An 18,881-nucleotide genomic window follows, 5' to 3' on the forward strand; every position below is an offset into this window, starting at 1 on the left:
TGTTTCAACTTGAAACATTTTAACATCGAAAAAAATCATACTTACTGCCTTTTCCCCACACAGAATGACAAACTTATCACTCCCGTCTTTCATTGCGATGTACGTACGTACGTAATTTTGATTCCACCACTATTGGTCGACAATGTCATTAATACACAAATACATCACCAAGGGGAGGCAGGGGGTTAGCTTTCCCACCCCCGTGAAATTAAAAAAGATATACCAAAAGCGACCAAAGTCCTAGGGCCATTCCTAAAGGCCGGAGTCGGTCATATACCTACTCGTAAGTACCATTTACCAACTATTTTTACGTCGATTAGTTATATGTATTATAGCCTTCGGACAGTGATCTCACTTACACGTATGTAGTCGTTGATAACAAAAATCAAATCCAATATTGATTCCAAAAAAGAAGTTATCATTCTTACGTAATCTTTGATTATCTTTGTATTTATTAGTCACATCAAAAATTCACTGAAACATAAAGAACTTCCTCGAGATGTGATGCAATCTATACATAGTTACAAAGTACATAGGTATGCTAACTCACCAATCATCGGTTACTATTATGCTAACTCAGTCATATAATCGAATCATCAGTGATCATCGGATATTATTACTATGCTAACTCAGTGATATACTATGCTGACTCAGGTAGGTAGTGGGAAGTGGCTGGATGAGGGAGGCGGAGGATCGTGTGTGGTGGCGCGCTCTCGGAAAGGCCTATGTCTAGCAGTAGACGAATGCAGGCTATTGATGATGATGAACTCAGTTATATAATCGATTACCAGTGGTCACCTGATATTACTATGCTAACTCAGTGATATAATCGAAAACCAGTGATCATCGGGTATTACTACAGTGATATAATCGGATACTAGTGATTACCGGATATAACTAGCATAGTTTTATCCGGTTAACTCATTGATCATTGCCAGATTCTACAACGCTAACCACAGAACAGAAAACGCTAAAGCTAACGCTTGATGGTCTTCGCTATGGGCTTCCGATACGATACGATTCGTAGAAACATACTTGAACGTAAATAAAGGAGCTGTAACATTTATTCTTATGAAAATTTAAGAACAAGAGAAATTGAAAAACTACAATTTGGCTAATCAATCACATTAAGACGTTTGGACAATAACTAACTAAACTTTGATTAAGATGATAATTTAAAAAAAACAATTCTGATTTCAGTAATAGAGAGGTATACGAAGAAGAACAAGAACGTTAGTTATAATGACCTACACTGTAATACAATAATAAATAATCAATTACCAAGAGGTAAAGTAGTTAGATTATCGGCAATGGCACGTTAATTTGCAATATAATGATAAAAAATATGTGTAATGATAATTGATATCTCTACATGACTCAATATCAGCTATGCCAACAAATAATCAGGAAACATTTGGTTCGACGGTAATCTATTTTAATTTGCTAATAAAAACATTATCATTTTGTATGTTAGAATAAAAAATATACTTGGTCAATTAGAAGGAAATAAGCAAAAGCTATCAAAGGGGGGTACCTAATTTAAAGTAATAAAAATCAATCAATAAAATGAAATGTTGCTAAATTAACATGAATTTCATTTCGAAAATTTCGAATCACACTAAGTTGTTTTAAAAATGTGAAGACAATCTAACAGTGGTAACTAATAAATAAGTCGGTAGGTAATAGTGGTATGTGGTATTTAGAATCTTTGATTTTAGCTTAGTAGTATCTGCCTAACTATAGGTTATTTTCTACATAGCTCGAGTGGACAATGTAGTGTGAAATGATTTGTTCACAGCACAGTCCATAGCATCGATCGCAAATCTTATCAGTAGGTAATAGTAGCAGATAAGTTTCGTACAATTTCTGTATTTACAACCTGACTGGTCCCTCCAACCTCAAAACGGTTAGTTTATATTTAAACGTGTAACCATCAGGTCTAGTTTTTTAAAAATGGGTGCAATAAGGAGCTACTTTAAACAACAGTTTCAATATCGGATGTGGACGTTACAATACGAAACATCATCGGATTTCTACTTAAGTTGCTTTCAAAGAAATTTTTCAGCATTACCTCTATTGCTTATCAGGGGGATCCTATTTATTGGGTGTTTAGCCATAGTGTTAGCGTCGATTATTCTAACGTCACAACTCGGCGCTGGGCCATATTGGCCGATATATTTAACCCATTGGGGTCTTCTGTTTATAACTTTTGCAAGTGGTTTTGGATTTGCAGTTTCATATGTAGCACACTTCCAAGGATCCATTGGTAAGTAAATAAATGTATAATCAACACAATTTCCACAAAAAATCAGGCACCTTTTGCCTTAGGAAGTTTACGATCACGGTTTTTGTTAAATCAAACGTGTCTGACAAACAATTTGCGGTTATCTTTGAAGAGTTTGCAAAACATTGCAAAGAAAAAGTCAAGTTTGACAAGCTCTCGTAATTAGTAGTGGTAGGTCTCTTGTCTTTCTGAAGAAGTGGTGCTGTCATTCTTATTTCAGATGCCAAGGATTATTCTTATGAATAAAATAAAAAAAAAGATAAGTGAATAAATAATGGAAACACTTATTTTTATAAGAGATTTCTGCCAGAGACTTTTGGCAGTAGGAGGTTGTAAGAAAGAAATAGGAATAGGAAAAAAGTGGAGAATAAAAACAAAGTTACAATAAATAAGTATCGAAGCTCCAGATCCCCTTTTCCTCATGGAAGTCTGGCTCTATAATGCCGTTATATGAATATTTTGTTTTACATTAAATGGTGAATGCAAAATTAAAAACAATATTGAATATAAAATTGGTAGATAACGCTATAAATCACGTTAAACATTCGCGAGAAATACTTTTTCAGGCAATTTGTTAATACTCTTATTTTTAAAATTTCACTCACAATAAGAAATTGAAAGGTAAAGGACTTCTGGGCCAACAACTTTATATCCATTGGACTAATATTGTTTTCAATTTTGCAATCAGCATTTAATATTTATATAACTGCCCATTACAGAGCCAGACTTCCTTATAGAAGAAGGAATTTGGAGCTTCGATCGACCACGCTACTTATTTATTGTAATGTTTCTTTTTATTCTCCACTGTTATTCCTATTCATATTCTTTCTTACAACCTCCTACTGCAAAGGGTCACGGGGAGATATCTCATATAAGTGTTTCCTTGTCCATATTTTTCGTTTTACTTTTATGTGTCACTAATATTGCTACTAAATAAATAAAAAAATACTACCCATGTAGATTTCCTACCCAATACACAAACACTTGCATTTCGGTATAGTAATAAAAATTATTGTAAATCTGCGAATTATGCTAATAGATAATAATGCAGATAACATAAGTTACGAGTAAATACCTACTATCAACATGGTATTTAAATATTACTTCTACATTACTATAGACCAGCGGCTTAGCTCGAAAAATGTCTTTAGTTTCTATTGTACCATTAACTTTTGAACCACAATGTAAAATTGGTGCCAAAATTATTGTTGTACTAATGCACAGGTCTATTTTTTCTAGATGATACGTACGGACTGCCATGGTACGTCAAAGTTTACTGGGTGATGTATAACATAGCGATCTCATTGGCATTCTTCATCACCATTTTCTACTGGATATTTTTAGCTAATGCCGGTAAGTTACTAATATTATAAAGAGGAAAGATTTGATAGTTTGTTTGTAATAAAAAGGCTCTGAAACTACTGAACCGATTTGAAAATTTTTTTCACTATTGGGAAGCTACACTATCCCCGCGTGCTATAGGCTATAATTTATTCCCGTATTCCTACGGCAACGGAAACCACGCGGGTGAATCCACACGGCGGCTACTTGTATTTGATAAATGTTGCAGGTATATTAAAATACGGGTACCATAAAGATAATTAGATAGATAAAAAATTAGATACAAGAAAAGATAAAATGTATCCCGGATCAATAAACTTTTATAAATCACCAATAAAATATAAATTGTCAAGATTCGAGATGATTTAAATATTTTCATTAAAAGACAAAGAATTTAATGTTGTGCTGCTAAGTGAAACACTTAGAATTAGTCCAATTAAACTTTTATTTATTATTATTTTAATAATTTTAGTTTAACTTTTGGAACCGCCCGAAGCAATAGAATTAGAGATCATAGAGCATAATATACCTAACCATGAAGTGTTACAGGAAATAAAAAATTGATAACGAATAACATTCAACAATAAATTGAAAATGAACTTTTTATCGAAAAATTTCCTGATAATTAGATACTTTTTAAACCGACTTTTCAAAAAAAGGAGGAGGTTTTCAATTCGTCGGAATCTTTGTTTATCATATGTCATATTCTTCTCAGAAAACCCATTCATTTGATAGCCGTATTTTGGAGTTACATAATAAAGTTACAGTTGCCGCCATGTTGAGAAAGACATTAGTAAGCTTGCCTAGTAGATATCACAAACAAACTATTCACAAATCAGTCAACCCATATTTGGTTCACTGCTGAGCTCGAGTTTCCTCTTAGAATAAGAGTGGTTAGGCCAATAGTCCACCACGCTGGCCCAATGCGGATTGGCAGACTTCGCACACGCAGAGAATTAAGAAAATTCTCTAGTGTGCAGGTTTCCTCACTATATTTTCCTTCACCGTTTGAGACACGTGACATTTAATTTCTTAAAATGCACACAACTGAAAAGTTGGAGGTGCATGCCCCGGACCGGATTCGGACCCACACCCTCCGGAATCGGAAGCAGAGGTCCACTGGGCTATCACGGCTCATCACTCATCCATTGTTACTTATTTAAAATAAAATAATTCAACAAAAATAAATAAATTTTGAATCCTTTTACTCCCCAGATGAAGATTTCGCCGTAGACCCGACCCTAGACTACTTCATACACTTAGTGAACAGTATTCTGATGCTAGTCCTTCTGCTCACCGCCCGCCAGCCATGCAATGTGCTGCATTTCTACTTCCTCATCATACTTGCTGCCGTCTATGTCATATTCACTGCGATATATTACGCTGCTGGAGGAACCGATCCGTAAGTACTCTTTTCTAAACTTAACTCCTTACTCTACAGGACTATTTCTTTTTTTTTTAAATATAAAAAATTTTAATAAAAAAAATTCAACCGACTTCCAACTCAAAAAATAACTTTAACTAAAAAGCAAAAAATAACATCCTACCTATGTGCTACCTTCTGATCAGTTTGAAGGCGGTGCCAAGCCAGTGATGTTTTAATTAAATACGTTTAAACTACAAAATTTCTGTGGTTATTCCAGAAACAGCTTTAATTAAAACATCACTGGCTTGGCACCGCCTTCAAACTGATCAGAAGGTAGCACATAGGTAGGATGTTATTTTTTGCTTTTTAGTTAAAGTTATTTTTTGAGTTGGAAGTCGGTTGAATTTTTTTTATTAAAATTTTTATTTTTTTATTTTTAGTGTTAGCATACCCACTGCGTGTGTACAGTCACAACCTATCTAAGTGAAAAGTTCTCATCAATACAATTTATCAAGTCCAAACACAAGGTAGCTACTGTGAACCGTCGAGGAGTTCTCTTCACTGTCCTTCGTCTTCATCATCAGACCCTTAATACAGTCACAATCCATCTAGGTGGAAAGTTCTCATCAATACAAATTTATCAAGTCCAAACACAAGGTAGCTACTGTGAACCGTCGAGGAGATCTCTTCACTGTCCCTCGTCTTCATCATCAGACCCTTAATACAGTCACAATCCATCTAGGTGGAAAGTTCTCATCAATACAAATTTATCAAGTCCAAACACAAGGTAGATACTGTGACCCGTCGAGGAGTTCTCTTCACTGTCCCTCGTCTTCATCACCAGACCCTTAATACAGTCACATTCTAGGTGGAGTGTTCTCATCAATACAAATTTATCAAGTCCAAACACAAGGTAGCTACTGTGAACCGTCGAGGAGTTCTCTTCACTGTCCCTCGTCTTCATCACCAGACCCTTAATACAGTCACAACCCATATAGGTGGAAAGTACTCATCAATACAAATTAATCAAGCCCAAACAAAAGGTGACTGCTGTAAATCCTTGACGAGTTCCATCGTCTGTGTTTCGGCTCCATCATCAGACCAACTCCAAACCTTCATAAATTTGTTGTGGTTTAAAATACCTTATGGAAACACTAACAAACGTACTAGCCGTCTCTACTCAACTTTCGAAAGTTCCCCTCAATTTCTCCAGGATGCCATCATCAGATCCTGACATGAAAAAAATGGGACCACCCTGGAAGTAAACCCTACAAAACAAAAAAAGAATTTTCAAAATTGGTCCATAATTGACGGAATTATCGCTGGACATACATAAAAAAAAAAAAAAAAAAAAAACATACAGCCGAACGTAGAACCTCCTCTTTTTTGGAAGTCGGTTAAAAATACGTGATACAACATCGTATCGAGTATGCCCGACTAGTTTCGAACCCAAACAGAGCCATACCATATTCAATTAATATGAATACTACTCGTACTCACGATAGTTTGAATTCCAAAATAACTTGGAGTATTTAAAGGTCACTTTACTTTGAATTAAGTTGATGCTTAAATTTTAATCCATGTTTATAAATATGGCCATACTTAACATAAAAAGTTATTTCCGGTTTGTGAATCCATTCATAAAACAACACTAACATAATTAATGTGAATATTATTGTAAATATTATAAAAATGAGATTTTTAGACGTTGTAAAAAAATATAAATAAAGTTATTTGTTATGAAGATTGAAGTATTTAATCTTATAAAGTATAGATATAATTATTTATTCTTTAATATGGCCATACAACTTAAAAGTTATTTTATCGTTTTATTTTTGGGAATCGATTCCTAGATTTCTTTTTTCAGTATCAGTTGCTACTAACTGGATTTTTTATATAATTATGTTTTGATTATCTTATCCTATGTTCTTATTCTTATATTGATTAAAGATATTATATGCAAAATGAATAAATACTTATCGACGTAGAATTACAGATATACCTTTTTTTTAGTGACAAATTTTTTAACGTCTAATCTTTACCTGTCTTTACCTTTCCTTAATTCATTTCTTTTGTTTTTTACAGGTTTGGACATAACTTCATATACCCTGTACTGGATTGGTCCAACCCGGGCCCTGCGGTGATTATGTTGATCATTTCACTCGCCATGGTGACTGTGATCCACTTCATCACAGTATTACTGAGTCTAGCCAGGGATGCCATCGGTCGTTGTTCTCGAAACGAGAATACATTTGACCTCGCCTATTAATACTCTCAAAAACAATACTTATGTGTTTATGTTTATGTATTTTTACTCAAATAACCAATTTTGTTATTTGCAGCAAGTAGTATATAAATGTTGATTAGCTTTAGGAATAACGTAAATAACGTAAAATCTCACTGTTACTATCGTGTTAACGTAAACGCGAATTTCTAAGAAATTGAAACAGCGCCATCTAGTGGCACTACTGGACAACTGTTTCAATTCCATATGAATTCGCGTTTACGTCAACGCGATAGTAACAGTATGCAAATATTGAAAACTCCCACTAGGCACACTGACCTGCCTTCCGATCCGGTGGGGGTCTTTACAAATAATCAAATTGGACGTTTCAAAAGGCCTACTTGAAATAAAAAAATTGACACTATTAGCCTATCGCAGATACGCAAGATAGGTTTCTCATATGCATTGTGCATGTGCTTGCTATACGAGTATAGGTACACAGCAAATCTAATTAAGTAACCGCTCCAGAAGCTCTCTATTCAGAGCTCTGTCTGAACAAGGACTTTTCCATTAGCGTTCATTCACACAAGCAGCAACTGCTACCGACGACAGCAGTCGGCAATGTCTCAGCGGCAGTCGACGGCAGTCAACTTCAGTCGACTGCAATCGGCGACGTCTCAACGACAGTCGACGGCGGTCGCCGACTGCAGTCGACTGCCGTTGATTGCCGTCAATGTAAATGAACCCTTATGTACAGACTACAGTTTGTGTCTACTTCTTGGTGCCTAGCCGTGCACTGTGCTATCTGTGTTTATCTAGTAACAAAGAAAATATAATTTTATAGAATCTACAATGATTACTTTAGATATAGTATACGTGAATTATTATGTCATCATTATAATATTTTTATTAATTCATAACTTGAGATATGAGTCTAGATAAAAATATTTATAGAGAATGGCTTCCTTATGATTTTATTTATTATCTACTATAACGGTCTTATACGATATTATATTTTTAAGTTAAGTATAAATTGTGAGCGAAATACATATATTTAACTTAATTTAGTTTTGGAACTTCGTATTTCACGATGACTACAAAAATTTATTTATATGTAGTACATACAGTATTTCAGGTAAATCCGTAAAATTAAAATTTAAAGTTAACTATTTTTGAACGGTTTAAGTTGTCTAATACGATTCTTTCAGGGAATTTCCCGAAATAGTTTGACAAAATTTTCAAAAAATTGAGTTTTTCATATTAGCTCTTAAAGGCCAATGATTGGAATAACTGACTTAATGTTCTCGAGAAAGCACCTTGTCTGATATCAGACAGAAGAAGGCTTAGAACTGCCCTATCTATGACCACAAAACTGATGTTTGCTACAACTCCATTATTCGACGCTAACCCTGAAGACATTCCCGCGAGTCATTTTGTGAATCTAACCCTAAAAGAAAACTTTTTCTCCAAACCTCAGATTATTATTGAACAGTATATAAGTCCCAAACCTAACGTTATGTAATAGGCTATAGCTAATGTATAGCTATGACGTCATAACAATATAAATATGGCGGATACGGCACGCCAATTGACGTCGTTTGAAGGCTACTAGGAGCATGCTGGTTACTGCTCTTTATATGTATGCCCTGACCATATTGCCTATTTTTTACAGTACTTATCTGGACTTCCAAATATTTGTATTAAGTATAATTTTGTATTATAATTTACACGTACAATGGGTACTATCTTTTACTTGTAGTTTCGAAATAACGATTAAAAATTACACACATAAATAAATAAATGAATGAACATGGAATTTTTATAAATACATAACCTATTATTATGGAAATTTAAATATTTGTAGGTAGCTATTTAGTTACAATTAATTATTATCAATTGTATAATAACACTATCATAATTAATGTGAATATTAGTGTAAATATTATAAGAATGAGATTTTTAGACATTATGGGAAATAATAAAATATTTTTTTTATGAAGACAGTCTTTGTTTTTTAATCTCTCTATTACCTATTTCCGGTCGTGTAGGTACCTAATAGTGTTTCTTTCAATCATCTATCTTATGCACCTACCATGTCAAAGTAGAGATGGATCAATAAACAATTCACACTTTGTCCTTTTATCGATTGACAAGGATTCAAAAAACAAGGTAATATAGGTAGTAAGATATTATTTAGGTATTTGGCAATATAATAGATTTTATTCAAAGTAAAATGAATCACCTGACGGTAAGTGTAGATATCGTCTGAAAAGGGGCACGTTGGCCTAAAAGATGCCTGCTCACTCTTGTTTTAAAGATATCCAAGTTATAAGAACCAAGAAACACAGACTTGGGATAGTATTCCAAGCCCTGGAAGTGCGCGTCCTAGGGACATAAAGAACATAAGGATGACAACCCACCCGATGTCTTGCGGTAAAATGGTAGGAACATGAAGGAGGAACGGCGTCGATTCGAGTCTACTAAATATACTTTCCAAAATATCCTTTAAAACACCGACTAACTTTCTGCCGATGTTCGAGGCTTTGAAGTTTCGCGCGTGTTGCAACTAACACAACTGAAGATAAAGATGAAGTTGAGAAGGGGTTTCGTGTGGTTCTGTAGATGAATTACGTGAATTAGTAGGTATCTACGATTTTAAGCATTTTGCTAATTTATTATACTGCTCGTCACGGCAGGCGGTATTGTCGAGTGATCATAAAGTTAAAGACATGAATATATTTTACAACTTTCAAAAGCTGCAACCATGTGAATTCGTTAAAACTTAAGGGACTTGGCCCTAACCTACTTCATCTACGTAGGATTGCGAAACTGGTTATGTGGGAAGGTAAGTATCTACCTACTTTAAGAAAACAAAGAAAGATTATTGTGTGAATTTGTTTACAGCCTATTTCTATCTTATTTTGAGTATCAATTTGTGTTATATAATTTCAACCAGAACATCGTGAGACAATAAGAGCAATGTCAATATCTAAATAGACCGTATAAAGTATAGTGTAGCCAAGCTTATAAGCAACTGCAAAAACCTCAATGACCCTATCGATCGATAAACAGCCGTTTCTGCAGCACTGTTGCTACAATGGAACTCCTAATCTCGACGACGACGACGACGAATAAAAAATCTTCTACTTATGTGACTAATGTTACAATTCTTAAAAGTCCTCCAAAAATAAATCACAAAATACATAGAACGGATAAGATTCAGAACACGAAACTAGATTACAATTTGGCATCGATAACAGCAATTGAGTCACACGATAATGCAATACGACGCGATACGATAGCCGACACTATTGATATTAGTGTAACATTAGTAACCATGAGTGTCATCGTAAATTATTTTAAGCAAGAGTGCAAGTTGGTTATGTTAGGTTTGGAACACCCAAAACCAACGGATTTTTATATCAGCACTTGGCAAAACACTCGTTCTGCTGTACCACTGTTATTATGGAGGTTGCTACTTCTACTAACATCGGTGGGAATAGTAATAACCTCATTCACTTTTTACATAATAAGCCCGTTTTCTGCTGGTTATTGGTTCATTTATTTGACACATTGGGGCTTGGGATTGATGGTCGCTTCGACTGGATTTGGAGTTGCAACTTCGGCTCGTGTTTATTTGTATGGGCCAATCAGTAAGTTTTTTTTTATTTGATCTGTTTTATCCTTGTTTACTTGATAGGTTGTGTTTTGAGATGTTATGTAAACACTTTTGAAACAATATCTAGTTGTAGGTAATATAATGTTACTCTTAAAGTAAACTCCCGTAAACTTCTGCTATAAACTCTTCTGCTATAACCTATTTGTTTTCTTTATAGTAGTTATTTTTCTAATTTAAACTTAAATCATCGACAGCAGTATCATTATCTAAGGTTTTCAAGAGCAGTATACCTAATAACAAAGTTCAAATTTCAGTTTTCTTTTTATTTCCTACCTACTAATAAAAATGGCTTTTCTTTAGAGACCTTTCAGACCGCCCATTTTACTGTAAGTTGCGAGATTGGCCAAATTTTGTTCACACGCGAGAAATCTATTAAACACTAGCGGACGCCCGCGACTTCGTCCGCGTGAAAGTCGATGTAAACTTTCAATTACCCCTAACCCTACATTAACCCTACCCAACCCCTACCCTACCCTACCCTACCCTGCCCCTACCCTACTTATTAAGGCTGCACTTCTTTATTCATCCCCCAAGTAGACAAATATAATTAGAAAGCTCCGAACTGCTAAGCTATCGGGAGTTACACGTGTTATTGTGAGTCAACCATAAAAGATAGACATGTACAGGGTGATTCGGTCCTTAGTGCGGATATTTTTTTTCGTGGTTCTGTATCATTAATAGAATATAAATCTACAAACAGTTCGATACATTTTATGTAATTTTTTTTTTTTAATTTATGTCTCTAAAATAACAAAATAATATACATATTATTACTAAACAAGATATATTCAGCTTAAAAGTGATCTGGTGACGTCCTTTAGGTATCAAACGAAAATAAAATAAACGCACAATAGGGTGACCCTAAAATTCTGTTCAAAAGTAAATAACTTTAGCTAACGATAATTTTGTTATTTTTGAGTTAAAAAAAAAAAGAAAAAATACGTGATCATTAAATTTTGTTTATGTACAAAATATAAAAATATCCGCACTAAAAAAAATTTCTTCCTGTATATGCTGTTGTGTTTTTATAGATAATTTTAAGGAGAACATTTCCGTCATACATGATTTATATGTAACTTTAACCATTAAGGCTGTACACGCGACGGAAGCTTAAAAAATTGAGTAACTTCTCCCGTTTTCTCAACATTTCTCTTCACTGCTCTGCTCCTATTGATTGTAGCGTAATGAAAAGTATACTATAACCTGCCCAGGAGTATGTAGAATAATTGTACCAAGTTTCGATAAAATCCGTCAAGTAGTTTTTGTTTCTATAAAGAACATACAGACAGACAGACCGACAAACAGACAGACAGACAGACAGACAGACAGACAGACAGACAAAAATTTTACTTTTTGCATTTTTGGCATCAGTATCGATCACTAATCACCCTCTGATAGTTATTTTGGAAATATATTTCATGTACAGAATTGACCTCTCTACAGATTTATATATATTTATAATAAGTATAGATAATAAGAACACCAACAACAACTGGCAATTTATTTAAAACAATTTTTAAAGATAATAAAAATTAATAACTTAGTGAGCGAGCTGCGCTTTATCATGTAATCCTAATTTTTCAATTATTTTCGGAATTCTCAAAAATATACGATTTAAAAATTTTTGAAATCATAACTATTTAACTGACAGTCATTTAAAAAAATCTATTTCTATGATTTTCGATTAAACAAAACAAACAAAGCGTACGGAAAGCATTTCTGAATCAAAGACTTCCAAGCCTGTAAAAAAACATTTTTTTGTTTACGCTGCTCAATATTTATGCTATATTTTACTAAACAGGCGCTGATTTGAATTTACCATGGTTCGTGAAGACATTCTGGGTGCTTCACAACGTCTCTGTTCCTGTCGCTTTCATCATCACCGTTTTCTACTGGAGCTTACTATATAATGGTAAAATCTTTTTTTCTTTATTTATTCATAATAGATACATTTTTTTAATTTCTCACAACGTTGATAAACAAAAATATATAAATAATACTCCTCCTACGCGACTCCTGACACACCAAGGGTTACTGTTTTCTGTATCCGACCTTGACTAGTTAATATTAGAACTGGATTTTAAATTTTTTCTTTTTACTCTTATCTGCCTACAGCTTTTTTCACAGCAAATCGGCGCGAGATCACTCGCTTTTATTTTTTCATTAATAAAAATAATGGTTTTTTAGTAATAATCTATAGATACTATGTACCATTTATTATTTAGAAAGAAACAAAGACAAGCAATAAGACTTTTATTTAATGAAGATCGTAAAAAATATATATATAACAAAAAACAATTGCCAATTTTATTTTTAAAAATTTTATTTTTAGAAATACTAAACCAGAGCTGTCTCAAATGGAACTTATAAATTCCTAATTTAACTTTAAAAAAAAAGAAACGTGTACGTCTCAAGACGATCGACAGAAGTGATAACTTAAACCTGCTACGCGTGATAGGAAAGGTGGCCAGACAGAGTGGAGACGTTACGAAGCTGTTTACACTCCCATAAGAAGTTGTCATTTCAAATTAATAGCGCTGTGATAAATCTTTCCAGTTGATTTCCAAGAAGAAATGGACCGTGGCTTGGACATAGCGGTGCACGCAGTCAACACGGTCATAATGCTGCTGATGCTGATGAGTTCTTCGCACCCCACCCGCTTCCTGCACGTGGCGCACCCGTTCCTCTTCGCGCTCACCTACGTGGTGTTCAGTGTCATTTACTACCTCGCTGGGGGAATTAACCCGTAAGTACTGCACTGAGAAAAAAAGCTACTCAATTGGGATGATGACTAGGTTCGAATATATTGATTTTTATGATACATTCAGGTAAATATGGTCAATGTTAACTAATTTATACATAAAAAGCAAAGATTGTCTGGATATTTGTAAAATAAATAAGATTATAAAATTTCAAAATCTCTTATCGTAATTAGATGAAAATTAATACCGTTTTAGCTTCCTTACATTAAATGTGTTTTTTTTTTAAATATGTGAACTATAAACATAAATGCACAAATAACAAAGATATTAGTAATTTTGTTTGAACACCCATAGAAATCTAATGATCATAATAGTAAATTAAGAGTGATCGAATCAGAAATGAGGAGATCCGCAGAAGAACCAAAGTCACCGACATAGCTCAACGAGTTGCGAAGCTGAAGTGGCAATGGGCGGGGCACATAGTTCGAAGAGCCGATGGACGTTGGGGTCCCAAAGTGCTGGAATGGCGACCCCGCACTAGTAAGCGCAGTGTTGGCCGACCCCCCACCAGGTGGACTGACGACATCAAGCGAGTCGCAGGGATTCGCTGGATGCAGGTGGCTCAATATCGTGATGTTTGGAAGTCCTTACAAAAGGCCTATGTCCTGCAGTGGACGTCCATCGGCTGATATGATGATGATGATGATGAAATTAAGAGTAGGTATGCTAATGCACACTCTTAATTTATATACAATTTAAAAAACTGCCAGCATCTATTTGCTTACTACTTGTTCGGTAATTATGCTGCACCGCAAGAATTTAAAATTGGATTCGAACCTCCGCCTTCCAGCGGCAGGGGTCATAGCCACTGGGCTATCAGGGCTTGATCGGGCTATCTTTATCTATACACTTCGTTTGTACACCACACAAAAAGCAAACAAGCAAATAAGAAAAAGTGAAGTAGGATACAAAAAGGCGGCCATATCTGTTCCACGCAACCTTATGTTTAGCAAAATATTAAAGTGAAATATTGCGACTTATGTTTAAAAATATGAATAATATTCCTGCTTATAATATTAGCTTAGGTATAAATAATAATAAGACAAGCAAAAAGGAAACAAAGAAAAACTGAAACGGTCTTTTCTGTTTTACTGAAATTTAGCTCTCAAAGCGTATGAATATCGATATTTTACACGAGAACAATACTAAATTTCCATAACCAACAGATTACAAGACAAAGCCCTTATGCTGGGTAGGCATACGCTTTACCTACTTCGTACTACTTATTTGTTTAATCACGATCATCCGCCTCAGTTCTCACGAAATGTTCACATGCAACAATAACTGTTATGATGATTTGTTAGATCACCTAAACATATTGTTTGAATATCATTTTATTTTCTCTTTTATAAGTATTTTCGTCCCAACATGTATCATTAGATATAGGTTACTGTTGTTTAATTAATAGTTAAACAACTTTGAAACCACAATATCCTACAAATTGCGTGGTACTTTATCTCGTTCCGGCCGTTACCAGATATCTTCTGCTTCTGCTACCAGAAACAAGAATTTTTGAAAAAATAAAAGTTGATGAAGCTACTAAGATTTAAAATTAGCTTCATAGTAATCAATTGTAAAAATTCTCCACGGATCCTGAGCTATAACTTTAATTTTAATAAAAGTAACAAAAATGGTGTGTTAATAAAAAAATACATTTTAGTACGAAACAATATAAGTATTAATTGCTGTATAGATTTTCATCAAAAAAACAAAAAGTTAGTCAATACTTAAACTTGTACATATCACATAATTATATATATTATGTGCCTAAACTGTAAACTACTGGATCTTATGACGTTTTGCAGGTATTTTACAGAGATCTTGCCTGTAACAAGTTTGGTTAAGTTCACCTAGTGAGAGGTAACTAACAATACACTTTCGCTGAGAGGTCGCCATCCCAATAACATCAATATCAGGCTATTTTACTTATACCTACGGCCTACTATAAAGCCAGGCCTCCCTCCTTATAGGATAGGTGATAGAGAAGTATAGACCCACCACATTTGGAAATTTTTAAAGCTCAATAAGTAAAAGAATTTTGAATTTTTTAGGCTTTCATATTTAAAAAAAAAGTGCGTATTGGTGGTTTAGAACGGGGGTGTAACACCACAACCTTCCCAACTTCAGGCTGAAAATTTGTAATAAAAGTTTCTACAGAAAGAATGAAAAGCTCAGTATTTCATAGCCCAACCCAGGACTCGAACCTACGACCTCGTGATCCTTAGCCACACCACTGGACCAAAGGCATAAATAAATTATATCTCTCTCTTGTTTTTCAGCCTCGGAGAGCCGTGGATATACCCCGTAGTGCACTGGGGCGAGCCCGGTCCGACCATACTAGTAGTGTTTGTGACAGGCTTGCTGCTCGTATGCCTGCACTTCGTCACCATCGGCCTGGCTGCGGCTCGAGACATCCTCGCCGGACGTATCATGCGCTCCTCTGCTGCAGCGGGTGCGGACGAGAATGTCGCTTTACGGAACAACGCTGCTAATACGTGATCAATTCGCCCATTAATCCAACAGCACTACTAGCAGTGGTGTGCACAAGGATTTTAAGTAGGGTATGCATAGTGGCATGCACTTCATTAATTGCAAATTGCCTACTCTGAGGAAATATTACGAAACTGTATTGGTGAAGAATTTCTCCATTTTTACGACTCATATATAGTGCACACTTTAGTTAGAACCCTTATGCACGCCACTGGGTATTCACTATAAAAAAAATGACAATTTGAATTAGGTTATCTGTGACATTACGTCAAGCAAGCTTTGTTTATTATTTTTCGCCTTCAGTTTTTATTTAAAACAATGATTTTTAATCTTAATACCGAAAATAAAGTAATTATCGTCTTGGTATTTAACGACATTTCAGGAAAATTGTGAGTTAAAGCATTTAGATCGAATTACAGCAAAAATCGTACATTCTTTAGTTTGACGTGTTTAAGTTTACCTACTAATACTATGACGCCACGAAATGGCCGACAGTGTTTTCGGCATTGGAAAAATTAAATAAAATTCGCAATATTTAACATGAATTTCTAAAGTAATCTTTTACTATTTTTAATTCAAATTGGTATGTATTTCGGACCAAGTACTATTGGAGTTTAATATTGTTTATATTATATTTGATATGAGTTAAATACCTTATTGTAATGATTCCTCAGGGAAGACATCATTCTTGTGCACCCCATTAACTAGTAGATATACTTATTTTGTCCGCCCTTTCAGTACGTTGGTATTTTTGTATGCAATGAGGACATCAGAGGAATGCCCACCTATAGTTAGTGTAAGTTTGCTCAGTTCCGCAACACATTGTTTGCTATCTAAAACAAATAATCAATGTTTAACTAACGCACTTTATCAGAATAAGTTAACGACCATTATTCATACAAAGGTTGTACAGTTGTCTGCAAAATAATATAGAAAATAGATAAAATTGTTAATATGTTACATTTATAAATTATTGTAAGTATTCAGGATGTATATTGGGGAGCAACGTAAGAGTATCAGCATTTAAACGTTTTTTGTAATAGATTAGGCCAACTAAGTTTGTTATTTTGTTTTAATAAAAATCGAAACTATTGTTAAACTGTTCTCTCATTCAGTGTTTATCCCTGTACTGGCTTATAGTCTCTCCCTCAGTCCTATATTATTAACTTTCCTTTTGTTCTTTAGATATTGTTTAAACAATATTAAACAAATCTGCCAATCCGCATTGGGCCAGCGTGGAGGACTATTGGCCTAACCCCTCTCATTCTGAGAGGAGACTCGAGCTCAGCAGTGAGCCGAATATGGGTTGATGACGTAAACAAAATTTACTTAAATATTAAACAATATTTAATTGCGAGCCTTTAGGATTTAGTAACAAAATTTACTCAGTTATTAAACAATATTAAAGAAAATTTAATTAAATTTTCGCAAGTTTCTGAGCACGCCAGCAATAACTGAGTTGTTCCCGAGAAAACGTTACCACCAATATTGAAATTCCCATCGAATCTCCAAAGCGCTGCGCTGGGAGTTATTGCGCTGAAGTCGGTAGAGGGATGAAGGCAGTCCTGTAGTTAACATAAAGGAGAGGAGGCAAACGGGGGAAGATTGAAATGTTTGGGACACAAATTGTGAACAACATCAGGTTATTTTGCCAGGCACTGGTTAAAGAGAGAGTGGATAATTAGCTCAAATCTGATTCGATCCTCCGTAAATTCATACTGATGTTAAGATAAACGTTGGATATACTCGGATTCTATCGATGAATTAACTCGGATAAAAATCCTCAGAGTTAATCCATAGTAAATTCAACAACAAGAATTCGTAGAGAATTAGAATTTCATTTATAGTCTAGAGACCCGTTCCCTTTTTTTACAAGTAATGACAAAAACTTAATTATTAAATTATTCACGCCTCAAGTAGCTTTTAAAATGATTAATATTGTAATTAACCAAAAGTTACGATTTTGTATAATGCATTATCATTAACGGGTGTTCTAATTTTATATGACATCAGAGTCACAGAGTGGAACAATGTGAAGAATTAATTAATAATTATTAACCTACGAAAAGATAATTTTAGTTAAGTTACATATTATGTACTTACCTATTTGTAAGTTATTTTGCATCTTGTTTTAGACTTGATAATAACTATACTTTTCATAGGCTTCTATAATATTTATAAAACGAGAGGTTTAGTCACAAATTAATAATAGGTACTTAGGTACCTACTTAGTTAATTTTACAGTTAACGATCTATAAAAATGTCTTACAACCCAAATGAAGTATCTTCACTGAAATCGTTACCAAATTCAACAGTTTCTATAATTAATTAAAAAATAAATTTTAATTACTTAATGAGACAAGTAAATGACGTAGTAATTTTACAACTGTTACCTGAAGACAATGGTTATGTTACAAATTAATTTAATATACCTACTTAATATGTTCGTAAAGACTATCTGGTGCATGATAATTTCTGTAATAGGCTTTTGATATAGGTCAATTAATGATTTACCTTGTTTCCATTGAACTTAGGTACATTTAATGGATCTTCCACTGATATGTATTCAATGAATTCATAAGAATTGTATGATTAGATGATGTTATTAATTGTTGATTAGATGAAGTTATTATAAAGCACGCATTGTATCCAAAAATTTAACCTGTAAAGTACGTCACACGATAGGGCATACGCAGATTGACAAATCGCTTGTTCTTGAAATTACACCAAAAAAG

General features: G+C 34.2%; 2 protein-coding genes across 2 annotated transcripts; both read left to right on the forward strand.

Moving 5' to 3' along the window:
* Positions 1-1,701: 1,701 nt before the first annotated feature.
* Positions 1,702-9,182, forward strand: LOC112044250 (protein rolling stone-like). Its single transcript, XM_024080030.2, has 4 exons — positions 1,702-2,266; positions 3,524-3,637; positions 4,841-5,027; positions 7,077-9,182. Exons 1-4 carry the CDS (start codon positions 1,954-1,956, stop codon positions 7,258-7,260), a joined length of 798 nt encoding a protein of 265 aa, XP_023935798.1. The 5' UTR covers positions 1,702-1,953; the 3' UTR covers positions 7,261-9,182.
* On the forward strand, positions 7,837-17,173 carry LOC112044256 (protein rolling stone). Its single transcript, XM_052881972.1, has 5 exons — positions 7,837-7,966; positions 10,476-10,868; positions 12,696-12,806; positions 13,451-13,640; positions 15,936-17,173. The coding sequence occupies exons 1-5, from the start codon at positions 7,837-7,839 to the stop codon at positions 16,153-16,155; spliced, it is 1,044 nt and encodes a 347-aa protein (XP_052737932.1). The 3' UTR covers positions 16,156-17,173.
* The last annotated feature ends 1,708 nt before the right edge of the window (positions 17,174-18,881 follow it).

This window comes from Bicyclus anynana, chromosome 1 (assembly GCF_947172395.1).
Source record: "Bicyclus anynana chromosome 1, ilBicAnyn1.1, whole genome shotgun sequence".
Taxonomy (NCBI): Eukaryota; Metazoa; Arthropoda; class Insecta; order Lepidoptera; family Nymphalidae; genus Bicyclus; species Bicyclus anynana.